The sequence below is a fragment of the Athene cunicularia genome (assembly GCF_003259725.1).
Source record: "Athene cunicularia isolate RWA chromosome Z unlocalized genomic scaffold, athCun1 chrZ_part1, whole genome shotgun sequence".
In the NCBI taxonomy this organism is placed as follows: domain Eukaryota; kingdom Metazoa; phylum Chordata; class Aves; order Strigiformes; family Strigidae; genus Athene; species Athene cunicularia.
Genome location: NW_020799142.1, coordinates 34428450 through 34443837, shown reverse-complemented (window position 1 = coordinate 34443837; position 15388 = coordinate 34428450). Strand labels below are relative to the sequence as shown.

The following is a 15388-nucleotide window of genomic DNA, read 5'->3' as shown; positions in this document are numbered from 1 at the left end:
CCAGGGAGGAAATGCCTTGATTTGAGTAAGTGCCTTTCTGTAACTTAGTGTGCAATTTTGAGGTAAAAATCCAGCTAGCGGTCTCTAAAGTGTTTCAGTTAATGTGACTTTTTTTTCTGCTTTTGTTGCTGCTTTGTTTACTTAGGACAGTTACTTTGGGCTTTATTAAAATCAAGATGAACATATCTCAAACTGTAAGAACATCAGTAGACTTCTCTCTGAATTTTGTAAATTTGTCGTATCTTTGTATAATTGTTTTTAACCAGAGCAACAGTAAAAAGAAACCTCAATGAACAGAAAAAAGACTTGACTTCTGTCCCATAAAAGTTTTCCCCCTAAATGTACTGTGGTTTTTTGAGAGATGGGAGATGGAGATGTGAAAGTAGTCTTTTGTGTGTGGTGTTTTGTTTGCTTTTTAAGAAGCATAAGAAAATTTGAGGTTTTTGGGGAAGTATACTGGTCATAGCTTTGGCAACTTGCCATAAGAATTTTCATGTTTATTAAATTTCCTCTTGCATGGGGGAATTTCATAGTTGTCTGTGCTTTCTGAAAAATTAAGGAAATGGGAGATGGTGTTAGTGACTCACTTCTTGATGGATTATCCAGTCTGAGATGTGTCAGAGCTCAGGTACGTTGACTGTCAGACCCTGCTGAAATGGGTTTTTGGATGAGGAGAGAGTTGGGCTGTACTTAAAATCATATTAAATATTGTGCCTGAAGTGAGATTGGATGCTATTTTCACTTTGGAGGAAATTAAATTTAAAGGTGTTGAACATGTGAAATGTATGAACATGATGGGTTTTCTTTTCCTCTGCCTTTGCAGCAACAGACAAGGTGGCTCTGTTAATAGGAAATATGAGCTACTGGAATCACCCCCAGCTCAAGGCTCCAATGGTAGATGTCTATGAATTGACCAATTTGCTAAGACAGATGGATTTCAAAGTTGTTTCTTTGCTGGATCTTACTGAGTCTGAGATGCGAAATGCTGTGGATGAATTTTTACTTCTCCTGGACAAAGGAGTATATGGTAAGAACATGTGATATCCCTTCTGAAGTATGTAAGTTTTGTGATGTATCGAGGACATAAACCTCTGGTATATACCTCTGCCAGCTCACTGTCTGTGACAGCAAAACAGACTTCATGGTAAATAGCATGTATGTAGAATGGGAAAAGTAAGTTAAAACCAGCCACCAATATATCCTTTGACTTTGGTTGAAATGTTATTGTTTCTTTATAACAGATAAAATGTTTGAACTTTTTTCTTTAACTGCACTGAAAACTGCAGTGCAGATTTTTTGTTCGATGGTACTGATGTGTTTCCTAAAAGCTGCTGCATCTGTACAGCACATTTGAGAACGTGCTCCACGGAAGATGCACGTTTGTACAAAGAAGTCAGTAGTAGTAGTTTGTAAGTAGCCTTTTGAGAGAGCAAGAATAGTCTGTTGTGTTGCCTGTATTGGTGTATGATGGAAACGAGCTGGTAGCGGAGCAGTTGAAAACTGCAACTGCAGTATACAAGACTACATGGAGTCTTGGGCAGCAATCTTTTTTTCCTTAAACTGTTCAGACTTAAAAATAACACCCTACAAAAAAATCCCGGGCTTTCACCTCTGTTGCAGCAACACTTTAATGACTGTACTGCAGTGTCTCAGTGATCAGAGGACAGCTTAAGCAAAGTATACATACTAGAAGATGTGTATTTAACACAGTTCTCTCTTATTTTCCTCTAAGTTTTTGTTATTTGAGTCACACATCCAATTATGAGATACCTGTAATAGAATATTAATAATAATTTTAAGCTTTCCTCCACATGCTACACAGGAGGTGCCTTTTCCTGGGATAATGACTAACCAATGGGGTCTGGTTGGTATGCATTGCTACTGCTGATGGACATTGATTCTTAGATGGTTGCTCATGTACCGGGATTCCTTGTCTTCTTAATTTTGAGGGATGAAGCACAAGGCAGAACTGGTGGCTCCACTAGCTGGGGGAGAGCATGGTGGAATTGATGCGCAGATCAAAAACCTTCATGTCTTGCATGGAAAAGGCCTAGAATGACCTGGCTTGGAGTGTAAGACAGGTTATTCTGTGGGCGTTGAGGAGTTTGTTGCTGATTGCCACTATTTTTGTCATTTTTCTAAAAGCTAAGATTGCGTGAACGACTCCAGAAATTATTTAGGACAGAGACCAAATAATCTTCTCAACATCTGCCTGTTGTCTTGTTTAAATTGCAGAATTTCTATAGTGACATCCACCTGAGAAAACATTATTTGATTCTCTTGGAACACAAGGTCAGATTATTTCTTAGCATGACTTTTTCTAATGGTGTGTTACCTGATGCTCTGTCTGTGCAGAACTGGCTGATCTGACATTTGGGCATTTATGTCAGAGCCAAAACTTGCATGACATGAAGACTAATTATGGCAGTAAAGTTTAGCAGACTTTCTGATAGCAGTTTTCTTTTTTTGTTCCCTGGGAAGTAGACATGCTTACGCATTTGAGTGAGCTTTTAGATTTTTGCGCCTTCACAATTTTTTTTCTGTAATTTTTGACACGAATTTAGAAAATATTCGGAGGCTTTAATGAGATTCTCCAGCACATATGAAAGCTCTTAGAAAGCATATTTTTGCCATTTGTATTTTCTAAAAGGTAAGCAGAGCATTCTTTCAGTAGTGTTTGGCAATAACTACTTCAGTTTAAGCGGTCACTGTTCTTTCTGGATAGTGGCTATTAATGGCTTTAAGTGTATAAAAGATGCTGTCAGTACACAAATAGATAATGGTTTGTTGTATTTTTACTGGGTATAGCTCCAAATAGAAAAGGCAGAGTGGCTACTTTTGTTTAGTACTTGTTACACACATTGGTGATGCTTAATACAACATTGTGTAGTTCTTGCTCACTGCTAGGAAAGGGGCATTCAGATACTGTTCCTTAAGAGCAAAAAACGGATGATGATTGTCTCCTCTAATACCTTAGTTCATGTTGTTCTAAATGTGGGGTGGAGTTAACACTCTATTCCATAAAGGGTAAAAGCATAGACCCGTATGTTTTAAAGGCTAAAAGTAGTTAAGCTGCTTTCTTTTTTAAAAAAAAAAAAAAAGAAAGCGAGAGAGAAGCAGATACCACTTAAATGCTGACGTCTGTGAGGAACTTGAGCCTACTTAAAATTGTTGTGTCAAAGTGTCTAATGAGGCTCTCCAAATATGTTTACTCTGCTTACGCTGGGAAGGCAGAGATTTATTTCTGATCTTGAGCTCAACATATTAACTGTTTTAGGCATAGCACAGTCAACTGCCAAAGATACAAAAGAAATGTAGTTGGCATGTCTGAGATTTCTATTCATTGAGGTAATACTCTGATAAATTGTGCTTTACATTAGAGGCTTGTTTCCTTTAGGTCCAGATACAAACTCTGGAAATCAAATTTACAAATATCCTTTTAACTTAGAACTTGACATGGAGTCACGCACTTGGCGTTTAATTTTATCTCTCTTGAAACTACCTGGTCTCAGGTAACCATTGGAATTTTATAGATACCCCAGTAGTACCTGTACTTGTTTAGGTTTTTAATCATACCCTTTAAATTCGTTGCCCTTTATAGATCTAATTTAATAAAGCTGTTGCTGTTTTCCAAGACTAGCAGATGAATTACCATCAGGCTCTGTTTAAGTGAAACCTTGCATCCTGGAGTTTACCTTGTATGCCCTTGCTGGCTGCTTATCTAGGCTGTGTGTGTTTCCCATAAAAAGAAATTAAGCGCTGTTGGTTGAATGGAGCAGTTTGCAAGGTCTTGGCATAGTTGTTAATGACTTGAGAGCTTACAAGTAAAGTAGAACCGAAGGCTTCATTTGAAGGGCTACAGTTACATCTTGGTATTCTTCACAAAAAGTGCAGGTCTGTGCGAGAGAACTATTTCCATTTGTTGTAGCTATCTGTAATGAAAAGGTAAAAACATCCAGCATACCTTCCTACACAAGCTGATTTCAGTGTAGAGCATTTTACTATGTTAGGGTAAGGCTTACTTTGTCTCTTCTGAAAATTCAAGTTTTGTAGTGACACAAATTTCACAGGTACTTTTTAGTAAGACTACAACAGAAGACTGTATCTCCAGTTGGCATAAATTGTCATATTTCTGTTCACTTTTATTCAGCTGCAGCACTACAGATAGTAGAAGATGTGACCCATAGACTACTTTGTGTAGATAAATAAAAATTATTTTTAAAAGATGGAACTTGCTATAGATAAGCAAAACCAGTGATGGGAACAGACAATAGGAAAACTCCACTTAATCATAGAAGTTTCTGGTAACTGCATTTTATGGCAGTGGAGGTTATTAGTGCTGAGATCATCCACTCTTACTACAAGTTGGTATGACTCCAATATTTGACATTTTTATTCATATAAGTAAAATCTAAGCCTTAGGTTGCTGTTCCTTTTTTTCAGGATTAAGAAAAGCTTTTTAAAATTCTATTATATGTGTTCTTTATACAAAACTATTGCATGCTTTATTGAAGATTTTAAATCTTAATGTAGACTGTTATGTCTACACATGAGGGAGGTGATTGTAGGATAATCTTTTGTGTCTAGGTAAGCATGCAAAGAATTTGTGTAGTAGACCCACAAGAGACATGAGCCCATAACTGTAAAGAGATGTAGATGCAATCAGCTACAAGCGAGTTGTTGGTAGTTTGGTAATGGGAATGGCTCTGGCATTCTACCAAACATGATCACAGAATAATCTTTTTTTTTCCCCCTCAAACTCTAAAAATATTTATTATCTTTCCCTACAAAAATGACAAATGGAGAAACTGACTGTACAGAAGAAACAGCAAAACTAAAAGCTTGCAAAATACTCTCATAGTGCAAGTGAGCTTTTTCTCTATATTTTTTCTAGTTGAAGTACTTCTAAAATTGCCAATGATTAATGATAAGTTAAAAACCCAAGCATTGAAGGAGAATAATTTCAAGGATGACACCATCTCTCATTTAAAAAACCCAAAAGATCCATCCAACTGTTCAGCGTTGTTTTTTTATCTGTAAAATCTGCACTGACTCACTGCTACTCAAAGCTTTGTAATTGCACATGTGGAGAAGATGTTTTACAGCTGGCACATTTCCTTGTTCATGTCAGTGTGTCTTATACATAACGGATTATTTCTGTTAGAGGTCTTAACTCAGAACATTTTAAGAGTATTTAACTTTGTGTTTTGATGCAAGTATCTAATTGTATTGCATGGGTGTTTTGGTTTTTTTAAAATTTGTTGTGCCTGTGTGTTGGGAAGTTGGTGTTAATGTGGTTGCCCTCCGCCTACCCTTCCTTCCTGTATTAACAGAGGCATATTGATATTAAAAAACCTGCTTGGAGTAGCATGAATGATCTTAATCTCCCACAGGCATGTAGTGTGGACATAGTGCATGAAGTTTTTGACCATGCTAAAATTTGTAGAAATGTTCCACAGTACTCTTGAACTGTGTTTTCAGTCACATTTATTTTGAACTCTCAGGTTTGTTGTACTACGCTGGCCATGGCTACGAAAACTATGGAAACAGTTTCATGGTTCCTATTGATGCTCCAAATCCCTACCGGTCTGCAAACTGTCTGTGTGTGCAGAACATCCTCAAACTAATGCAGGAAAAAGAGACGGGACTTAATGTATTCCTGCTGGATATGTGTCGGAAAAGGTATAATCTCATCATTGATGAAGAGTGAGAGCTGACATTAGAAGTTGGAGGGATGTTTTTGCTTTGCCATAAAGGGAGAGGGTATAATTACTGTAGTTTTGGGAACCATCTGTGAAGTTCAGTCTATTCACTACAGCAACAGATTAAAACTGAGCCTGTTTTAAAAATTGAACAAATAGAACTGAACAGCCACTTCGAGAGAATAGCAAGGGATCTTGAGAGAAAGCCAGACTTCATGCTGAGGAGAAATCTTTACTCTAGGCTGAGAATTCACTGTACTGAAAGTTCATGGTTCTGAGAATTCACAGCCTGCACCCGAGTGCTTTTAAGGTCTATAGGATTCATTCATAGACTTACTTTGCCTTCGGCCTTGGATGGAAATGTGAAGCCAGTGATTAGACTTTCTGTTTCCATGAGTAGATACTTGCCTCGATTTCAGTGGCATTTATTTCTTTGTTTTGGTGGTTGTTTAAAAGTTATAAAGCATCAGTCTTACTAGATAAAAGTGAAATTATGCATCTTAAGAAAAATTACCCTTTCCCCTTGCATCATTAACCATCTTCATCATTATGGGGAGGAAGCAGAATCTGTATGATCAAAGGCATGTTAATTTGACTAAGGGCTCACTTTAGAGCTCTTCAGAAGCATGGATTTTATGGACTGCTTTTATGCTGGGGATGTTGTATCTTTATTTAGAGCTTAAAAATCAACTGGTTTATTGGATTTTTCTAAACAAAGTACTATTTTATTTCCATAAGATGCTACTATGCCCAATTGAACTTGCACTTGAAGTCAGCTCTTCAGTCAGCACTTCTGAAAATTGGTCTCTGAGGAATGTTTCGTAATAGGAAATTGCCGGTGCTTTAGTGTTTGTAGAGCCTCTGAACTTCACTGTTAATGAAATGTCAATGACCCAATTCAGCTTCACAGTCTGCTGTCCAAATAGAAAGTACAGCTACATGAGCCTCATGTTAACTATGCAGAGACCATGTTTTGGAATAAAAAAACCAAAACTCATCATTTTTGTTATAACCCAAAATGACTAGTTATCAGAAATTACTTTTGAAGAGATTGTAGCCAGACTCTATATTGTTTAATCCATCTGGGTAATGTGTGGTATCTGACTGTGTCTTTAGAGTGTCCTCATGAAGACTGTTGGTGATGCTCATTTTTGTCTTTGAGCAGTCAGGGTTCATTCCAGAATTATAGGAGAGGGAAAAAATACTGTTTCTGAACCATTCTGTTTTGGTGTTTTGAACAGCTGTACAGTTTGTTACCATTATTAGTCCTCAAGTTATTGTTTTACTTTTTTGTGTTTCCGTTTATTGCAGAAATGAATATGATGACACAATTCTTATCTTGGATGCTCTGAAGGTTACGGCCAACATTGTTTTTGGATATGCAACGTAAGGAAATATTTCTCCTGCTGTGCCACAGAGGTTTTGAAGCCAGAAGTGACCCCTGAGATTGCATAGCTAATCTTTTACAGAAAAATACTAACTGTGGTGTTAAAGGACCAGCAATTTATATCCGTACCTGTGTCCTCAAACTTTTTTACTTTGCTATTTGAATCATTCCACAGTCTGACTGTGGTTGTACATATGTGATGATTCCCAGTATTTAATGTTCAGTCAGGTACAGGGTAACAGCAGTGAGGGGACTGCATTCAACAAACCAGAAACCTGCTGGACAGTGTTCCTGATCTCTTTCCAGTGGTTACTTGTAGGAGTGCTCTACTTACCTAAGTATTATTTGAGATGAAAAAAAAAATGAAAAGAGCAGATTTTGCCCTCAGACTCATAATGTTCTGTTTCTTTGTGCTGATGGGGAAAGGGGAGTTATGTCCTGTGTGTTCCGAACTACTTACTGCACTGTGAGCTTGTACAAAAGGTCATGTGCTGTGGAGCAGTTGATGAACTGTAACTTATGTGCTGCACTCTCTTCAGTCATGTGTCTCCTCTGGTAATGCAAGTTAAGTTTCTAGAAAAAGATGCACTAGAAATATAAATGAATGAATTGTTGGAGGAGTAACATGTGGATTGGCCCCTGTGTTTCTTATTATAGCTGTAAAGAATAAAGTTACCACTGCAGTTGAAACAGTTTGAAGAGGTTACTTAAGCAGAAAACTAAATAACCTCTCTCTGTCAGTTTTCAAGTCAAGCTGTTGAATAGAAGTACTCAAGAGCTTTAATGACATCTTCTGTGAGAAATTTAAGCTGCTCATATAAGCAGTTTGACCTGAGCCCTAGTCTGTGGCTTGATTGTAAGTGAAATCTTGCCAGGATGAGTTGCTTGCAAATGAACATGAAGAGCAAGCAGCTTGGCCTTAGACACAACCTGGTTTTCAGATTGTAGGGCTTCTTTCCCCCATTCCCAGCATAACTCTACTTCTTTTGTCCTCATGTTGATCTTAATCATGCAGATGTTTTGGCGTTTTTCCTTGCCTGATTTTGGTGATCTCATAGGTGCCAAGGAGCAGAAGCTTTTGAGATTCAGCAGTCAGGGTTGGCCAATGGAATCTTCATGAAGTTCTTGAAGGACCGTTTGTTAGAAGACAAGAAGATTACTGTTCTGCTTGATGAGGTTGCAGAAGGTGAACTCCAGTTTACCGCACTAGTAGTCTTCTCAGCCTGCATTGCTAAAAACTTATTTGCTTAAACATCATTCTTCTGGTGAATGTGTTGCACTACTTTAAGCTCTTTCTTGTTGCATTTTGTTGAAATAGCAGCTTTCTTCAAGAGTCAGATGCTACTGGGCAGCATACTAACAAAGGACATGATATTCTAAAGGAATTTGAGCTTCTTTAATAATGGTCAATTTAATACTCTCCTTTTTAGTGAACCTTATTCATTCTGAGTGTATTCCTGCATAGAGCTTGGAGTTGTCCATCCACAAAAATTACTCTTCTGTCTTGTGTCAGCTGCTAGTGGTAGTCCAGTCATTTCCATGTTCATTTAAACAATTAACTGAGTTCTACCTACCTCACAGTGCTGTAGTGATGATAATTATTTGCTCCCTATCAAAGGGTGTAAGTGCCCTATAAAGGGCAATCCACTGTTGCAATATGCCTGATTTAGTAATTGTCTTTTATAATTGGTGGGAGAAGTGCTAAAACGAAAATTGAGGGAAAATTTATTGCTTTTGTGTAAGCATTTGCTCAAAATACAGAATAGATACAGACATCTAACAAAGAGCTGTCTGTGTAAGGCTGTTTTTTGTAGGTAAAGTAAGTACTCAGCCAAGTTCTACTGTGGTTTCCAGTGTACTTGGTGCAACTGCAGGTCTCAGAATTTTGCTCAGTCTGTCTTTTGACAGGGATCCAAAAAAACAGAAAAAAAAAAAAATCCAAGAGCATCCTAAATGCACAGTAAAGTTCTGCTACCAACAGGATTCTCTGCAGGCCTCTGGCGTGCTGTTTTAGCCTTAAGTGAATGAATAGCTGAGCAATGAATACTTTTCAAATGACAAGATTTATGGATATGCTGACACTGACATAACCATAGCAACCACACAGCATTGCAGTGATGTACTTAATTTAGTTAGAATTTTAACAGCATTGATTTTGAAAGAAACTGTATGCATCTTATTTTTAGATATGGGCAAGTGTCACCTTACCAAAGGCAAGCAAGCTTTGGAGATCCGCAGCAGTTTGTCTGAGAAAAGGGCATTAACTGATCCCGTTCAACAAACCACATCTTCTGCAGAGTCTCTGGCACGGAACCTGCAGTGGGCCAAAGCTCACGGTACAGTACAGCCTACGTTTAGATGATCCTGCTGGCGCGATGGCGAGAATCAGAGGATGTACTTCCTCAATAATGTCTAGTCTGTGGGTTGTGACATGGAATGGAAATGGAAGAATTCGAGTTCATGTCTGTGTTTTCATTAGTATGTTCAAATGTTAGTGTTGGGTTTACCTCTACGTGAGGTTGTAATGAACAAGGTGACGTGCAGAACTCAGGATGAGTAGGTATGTTTAAGACCACTCAAACACTGTAGGGGAGACTTAGGTGATACCTGTCTCCTGGGAAAATCTCCCAGTAGTCTGTGTCTAACAGTGACACTCTTATGACATCGTTAATGTTCAAGTCATCACCTGAGGTGGCCGGGTGAACTGTATGGTAGAAGTGCATGATGAAGACGAGTCTTCAATATATGCAACTAAGAAAACTAAGGGCAAGGTCATGCCAGGCTTTCTAGACTTATTTTAAGAAGGGCAGTGAGGTATAAGACCTTTTTATCTTTTTCACTTAAACACGTTGGAGTACATTTTAAAATTTCTTTGTCAGATTGGGCAGAGTCAGGGGTGGCATTCTTAAGACAACTAGTCATGTAGGCAGACTCTTTTCACAGATGAAGATTTTTATTTGTGGAATCAAGCCCTTAATCCTTGTTTGTTAAATGATTGAAATGCAAAACAAAAATGATAAAGACATAATGTTATTTTATGATTTGTTTTAAGCCATGCATAGAAGAGAATGTGTTTGGAATTTGGGAAGAGAATAACCTTTATATTTGTATAAAGGTATGTCTATGATAAATGTTAAATAATCCACTTCCAGTGGGAGTAGAAAAATCAGTACAAAGTGTACAGGCACAGAATGATGTCACTGACCCTTGAGCACTTTTGGGTATATTCCTATGGACTGAGAAAGAACCAAAAGAACCAAAACCAGAAGAAAAATCCTATGTGCTGGGCTTTGTGAATGTGAATGGAAAACAATGAACCTGAAACTTGTTCTGCTGTCTCATTCAGAAGTTCTTATAATGCTACAGCTGTGTGTATTGGATATTGACTGTATTAAACTTACTGGTTTGATTACAGATATGTAAACATATTCTTGGGTCGGTAAGCTATATCCTAGTTACAATAAACATTGCCTTGCACAGAGTGGAAGGAAACCTGCGAAGCAGAAGTTGAGTCAGCTCTCTGTCAGTGTCTGTCAGTTACCGTGTGATACTAGTAGTGTTGCTGCCTGGTTAGCTTCTAACCTGGTTTGCTTCACTGTAAATCTGTACGTGATAGGAGGAAGAGGCCTGTATCTTTTAAAACTTTTAAATTTAAAAACATAGAAAATACATATGCTAAGTTTTATTTAGAATGTAACAATGTATTTTTTTTTATTTGCAGAGCTTCCAGAAAGTATGTATCTTGAATTCAGATGTGGTGTTCAGATTCAGTTGGGGTTTGCAGCTGAGTTTTCCAATGTCATGATAATCTACACACGAATAGTAAAGAAGCCACCTGAAATAGTAGTTTGCAGAGCCTACGTTACAGACTTCGCACTCGTAAGTGCTTCCCATTGGTGTCTTGGTGATTCCCCTCCGCTGAAGTTGAATATTGTCTCTTCTGTCCATGTCAGACTGCATCATTGGTAATAAAATGGGCCTAATCTGTTGAAACCAGGTGCTCAATTATTTTAATGCATATTTTTAATGTATATTAAAAAACAGTAAAATTAATTTCAGGTCATCTTTTTCAAAGTCTCCTTTGTTTTTAATTGTCTAGTATCAAGTATTTTATTTAATTAAAGAAGTTAAACGTCAGGTCCTATGTGAGCTGAGGACACTTCACCTCACACAGGACATCCACCTTGCAGGACAAGATTTCTTTACGCTTTAGTTATACAGTCCTTTGCACCTGGGTGATCCTGTCCAGTTTCATTGATGTTTCTCAGCTGATCACAGTAAAGTAAAGGATAAAAGTAAAACAGAAATCCTCTTGGGGCAAAAACATCATCTTTTTTGATGTCTGTGAAAGAGGACATGGGACAGAAAACCTTTGTAGACAGAAAGAACAGGACACTTCTGATGCTTTATGAATAAAATATTTGCGTTAATGTGCATAATAAATAGGTGTATTTTTAGCCCACAGAATTAGTGCTATAGTGCTGTACTTAAAAGTTAGATTAAAAAAAAACAACCCTGAAGCAAGCAGAGCAAGTTTGACAGGAACTGTCAGCAGAAGAGGGTAACCTGCTCAAATGTGTAACCCCTTCTGCCTGTGACTAACAGTGGTTTCAGCAGCTTTTGCAAGTAGTTCAGGATTGGTGTTTTCTTTCCTTTTAAGAAGAAAATGCTGACTTTATAAAAAGAAACACTGCTAACTATTTTATGATCTATAAATTCTGTACTTTTTGATTAAGTTCTCATTTCTTTCTTGCAACAGGACCTGGATGTGGATCCTAAAGAGGCCAATAAAGGAACTCCTGAGGAAACTGGAAGCTATTTAGTATCGAAGGACCTTCCCAAACACTGCCTCTACACCAGGCTCAGCTCACTGCAAAAACTAAGGGTTAATATAATTATTCCTTACAAGTTGGTTGGGATAATTTAGATTAATTAGGTTGCTTTGCAGTTCTGTTGAGGTAACTGTGTATTGTCTGCATAATAAGTAACATATTCTTTGGAGGGAAAAAAAGGCTAAAAGCAGAATTTAGTGACATTAGGTTTTTAGCTGAAAAATAAAGGCCGGGAAATCAATGCATATGCAATCCTGATACCGTCATGCAAGGCACTTTGTTTTTTCTAGGCCACTACTGATCTTTGACAAGGTAATTATTTTTGTGGAGGTCATTTTATTGCACAGTGTGGGGATGTTCCTGTGCTCTAATAGAAGAAGAATTGACCTGAAGCACAGCTGCATCTTGCAGAGTCATTAGCAGGAGACGAAAATGCAGTGTACCATCTCTTTCCATTCCAACCTGTGCTCTTGGGCATGCAGTTTTTGAGAGGTTCTCCCTTCACCATACTGCGGCACTGTTAGTTCATCTCTGTCTTTGTTGTGAACATCTGTGCTGGACATCGTTTTGTGTCTCTTCTTCAGTGCTTCGTTAGCTGGTGTCAAACAAGTGCTTCTAGAAGTAAAGGCTGTTAGGTGAGCAAGTGTTAACCAGAGAGGTCCAGTAAACAAGTCTTGCCTGATATGTCTTTAGCTCCTGAAAAGGTTAGTCTCCTTCTCCAGTAGACTGTGCCTCTGTTTCATGTATTGTTTATTTGGGGAGGAAGTGTAACTTCTTCTTCCCCCTTCTCTTTTGCAGGAACACTTGATCTTCACTGTTTGCTTGCACTATGAGTATCCAGGAATAGAAGATACAATGGATGAAAGGAAGGAAGTTAATGTTGGGAAGCCCCTTATTGCTAAATTAGGCCTTCATCATGGATTCAGAAAAAACAACTGTCTTCAGACCTGTTGCATGACTGATAATCCTTTTCATGATCAAATAGAATCAAGTCCAGTGGCAACTAAATACTACATCCCTAGTCATTGTCCACCAAATTCCTGTCCAGACATTTACCATCCAAACCACATTTGCTCAAACAGCATCAGACAACCAGAGGTGTGTTCCTGCAGTGGGACTTCAGGGATATTAACTTCACGACGTGAAGTACAGACTTACTCATTCCCTGTGGAAAAGAGTAATGTACCAGTGGAGACCACTGATGATACTGTTGAACTGGAATTCCTTCTCTCTGACCACCTCAGATTCTCTGAGCAGCAGTAGCTGTGATTTATTCAGAACAGAGGAGAGTACCATCTCTGGTGGAGGGGTCCTCCCACACTGCTTTTCCGTCTTCAGGAGTTTGGAGCCTTCAGGACAAAGGGATTGGAGAGTCTAGAGATGGTACTGGGTATAAGGTTACGATGAAAATTTTTCAGATCCAAAGAGTTGAAACTGAACTGATAGATTTAAGAATGAAAAAGGCATGATTTTTTTTCTCCTACCGTTTGACATTTGATACAGGGAAAAACCTAAAATCCTGTTTCTTGTTTCATTCTCTGGCAGTCAAGCAGCCAACGAACAGAGGCAATCCTGTGTTTCTGGGAGGAAGCTGCCAGTCTCTGTTAGGGGATGAATGCATAAAAACCTGGCTCTGGTGTCAAAATTTCTCTTGAGGCAGCAAAGCCTTGGATCTTCCCAGGTGCTTCTCCAATACCTACTGGAGTTAAAAGATTTACTGTAAATGTATTTTTCATAAATCTGTTTTCAGAGAGGTATTGCTCATCCTATACAAAACCAGAATAAACATGTATAGCTGTCAGAGGAAAAAATGTTGGCAGAATTAAGCAGAAAAATGAAGTTCCATGTCTTCTATGATTTAACATGATATTTAAAAATCCATTAGCCCCAAAGTGATGAATACACCTTTCTGTCTTCCATCTTTCAGTTTCAGTTGTTCAATATCCAGGGATTTTTTTTTGCATACTGCATTAAAATAAGGTTTTGTGTGTTTATATATGTTGTAACAGCCTTGTGTAAGATGACACATAACGTAAATGAACTGAGAAAAGAGGGAGCTTTTACAGAAGTGAAGATACTGTGTTAATATTCCAGTGTTAAGAATATGTCTCCTTCAAGCCTCAGTTTTTTTTCCTTCCCCATGTATGTATTGGGCTCAGTTACTAACATTCTGGTCCCTTGGATGTAGCTTACAGCCAGTTTTGACCACATTCTCCTCATGATCAGATGTCCAGTGTCTGGCAGCAACTGACAGATGGATGAAGAGCTGTGCAAGGAAAACAAAACCTCAACTGAGCTAGTAGACAATATTATTGCTTTTTTATTCTTTGTTGGGTTTTTTTGAGAGCTGCAAATCATCAAAGGGTGCAGAGTCACAGATTGTGACTCAGTGGTGGACTGTTCCTAAGAAAGTCTTTCTCTTCTGTAACACACTTAGGATTTTTGCTGATCTGATTCTGGAAAGATGGTCTTTTCATGTTCTGGAAGAACACTAAATGGAAACATGAGGAAAAAGTGCCTGTTCATAGCAAGCAAAGCATTGCGTAGGTAGTCGTACAGTAAGACCCGCAGAAGACTAAAAATGAATGGGCAAGATGAGTGGAAACTTTGGGGTTCTTCAGGGTGAAGTATGAGGATGGTGCTCCTGGACACCAGCCATTGCTAAAAACAAAACAAACCCTACTCAGTTGTTTTCCAGGCCAAATACTTATTTAAAAAAATTTCTAAAAGTCTACCCTAAAACTGTGAAAATCCAAGATAAAGCTTCCAGCACCCACAAACTTATAAAAGATAAAGCAACTTTAAACTCAGCCTGCTGAAGGTGAGGGACACTGACTTCCCGTCATGCCCTGGCACTTGCTGTACAGCCCAGCGCGTGTGCGTTTGCTCGGGCTCAGCCATGGAGCTCACCTCGCTGCAAACGAGACACCAGCAGCAGGGGAGTCCTGAGGGCCTTCAGCCTCTGAACCCCAGAACCTCACGGACGGAGAGAGGCACCGGCAACTTCAGAAGACACATTGATCCTCTGCTGAAAGGCACATGAGCTACGTTCAGCTAGTGCTTTATTGCTTCGTTGGACAAAGGGAGCAGATAGACCCAGCTTGGGCTAGCTGCCAGGATTTTTACATGATGCAAAATGTATTGATCTGTGTTCAGGGAAGGGCAGTTTTGCTCACCAAACTGTTTTGCCTATTCAGGTTGAATAGTTTGGTCCAAAAAAAGAACTACTTATAATGTTTGGTTTTGTTTCAAAATACTGAAGAATCTGTGACTTGCCTGTGTATATCTGCAGACGAGTGTGGGAATGCTGATGTTTTATTAGCTCTCTAAAAGTATTGCTGCTTGGAAAGCATGAAAATATTGGGGTGTGAGGTAACTAAAAGGAGTTTTCAGATACAGGTAGTAGCCTCTCCTGCCCTAGTAATACTTAAAATCATTATTGCTTTCATAAAGATCCCTGTCATGAA

General features: G+C 38.5%; 1 protein-coding gene across 1 annotated transcript in view; it reads left to right on the top strand.

The window, feature by feature from the left end:
• MALT1 (MALT1 paracaspase) overlaps window positions 1–14633 on the top strand; it is a 32272-nt gene extending 17639 nt beyond the window's left edge. The window contains exons 10-17 of the mRNA XM_026865869.1: window positions 824–1027; window positions 5505–5682; window positions 7014–7088; window positions 8148–8275; window positions 9276–9425; window positions 10811–10968; window positions 11849–11974; window positions 12720–14633. Coding sequence (XP_026721670.1) covers window positions 824–1027; window positions 5505–5682; window positions 7014–7088; window positions 8148–8275; window positions 9276–9425; window positions 10811–10968; window positions 11849–11974; window positions 12720–13184 — 1484 coding nt within the window. The 3' untranslated portion in view covers window positions 13185–14633. The remainder of the gene's footprint in view (window positions 1–823; window positions 1028–5504; window positions 5683–7013; window positions 7089–8147; window positions 8276–9275; window positions 9426–10810; window positions 10969–11848; window positions 11975–12719) is intronic.
• The last annotated feature ends 755 nt before the right edge of the window (window positions 14634–15388 follow it).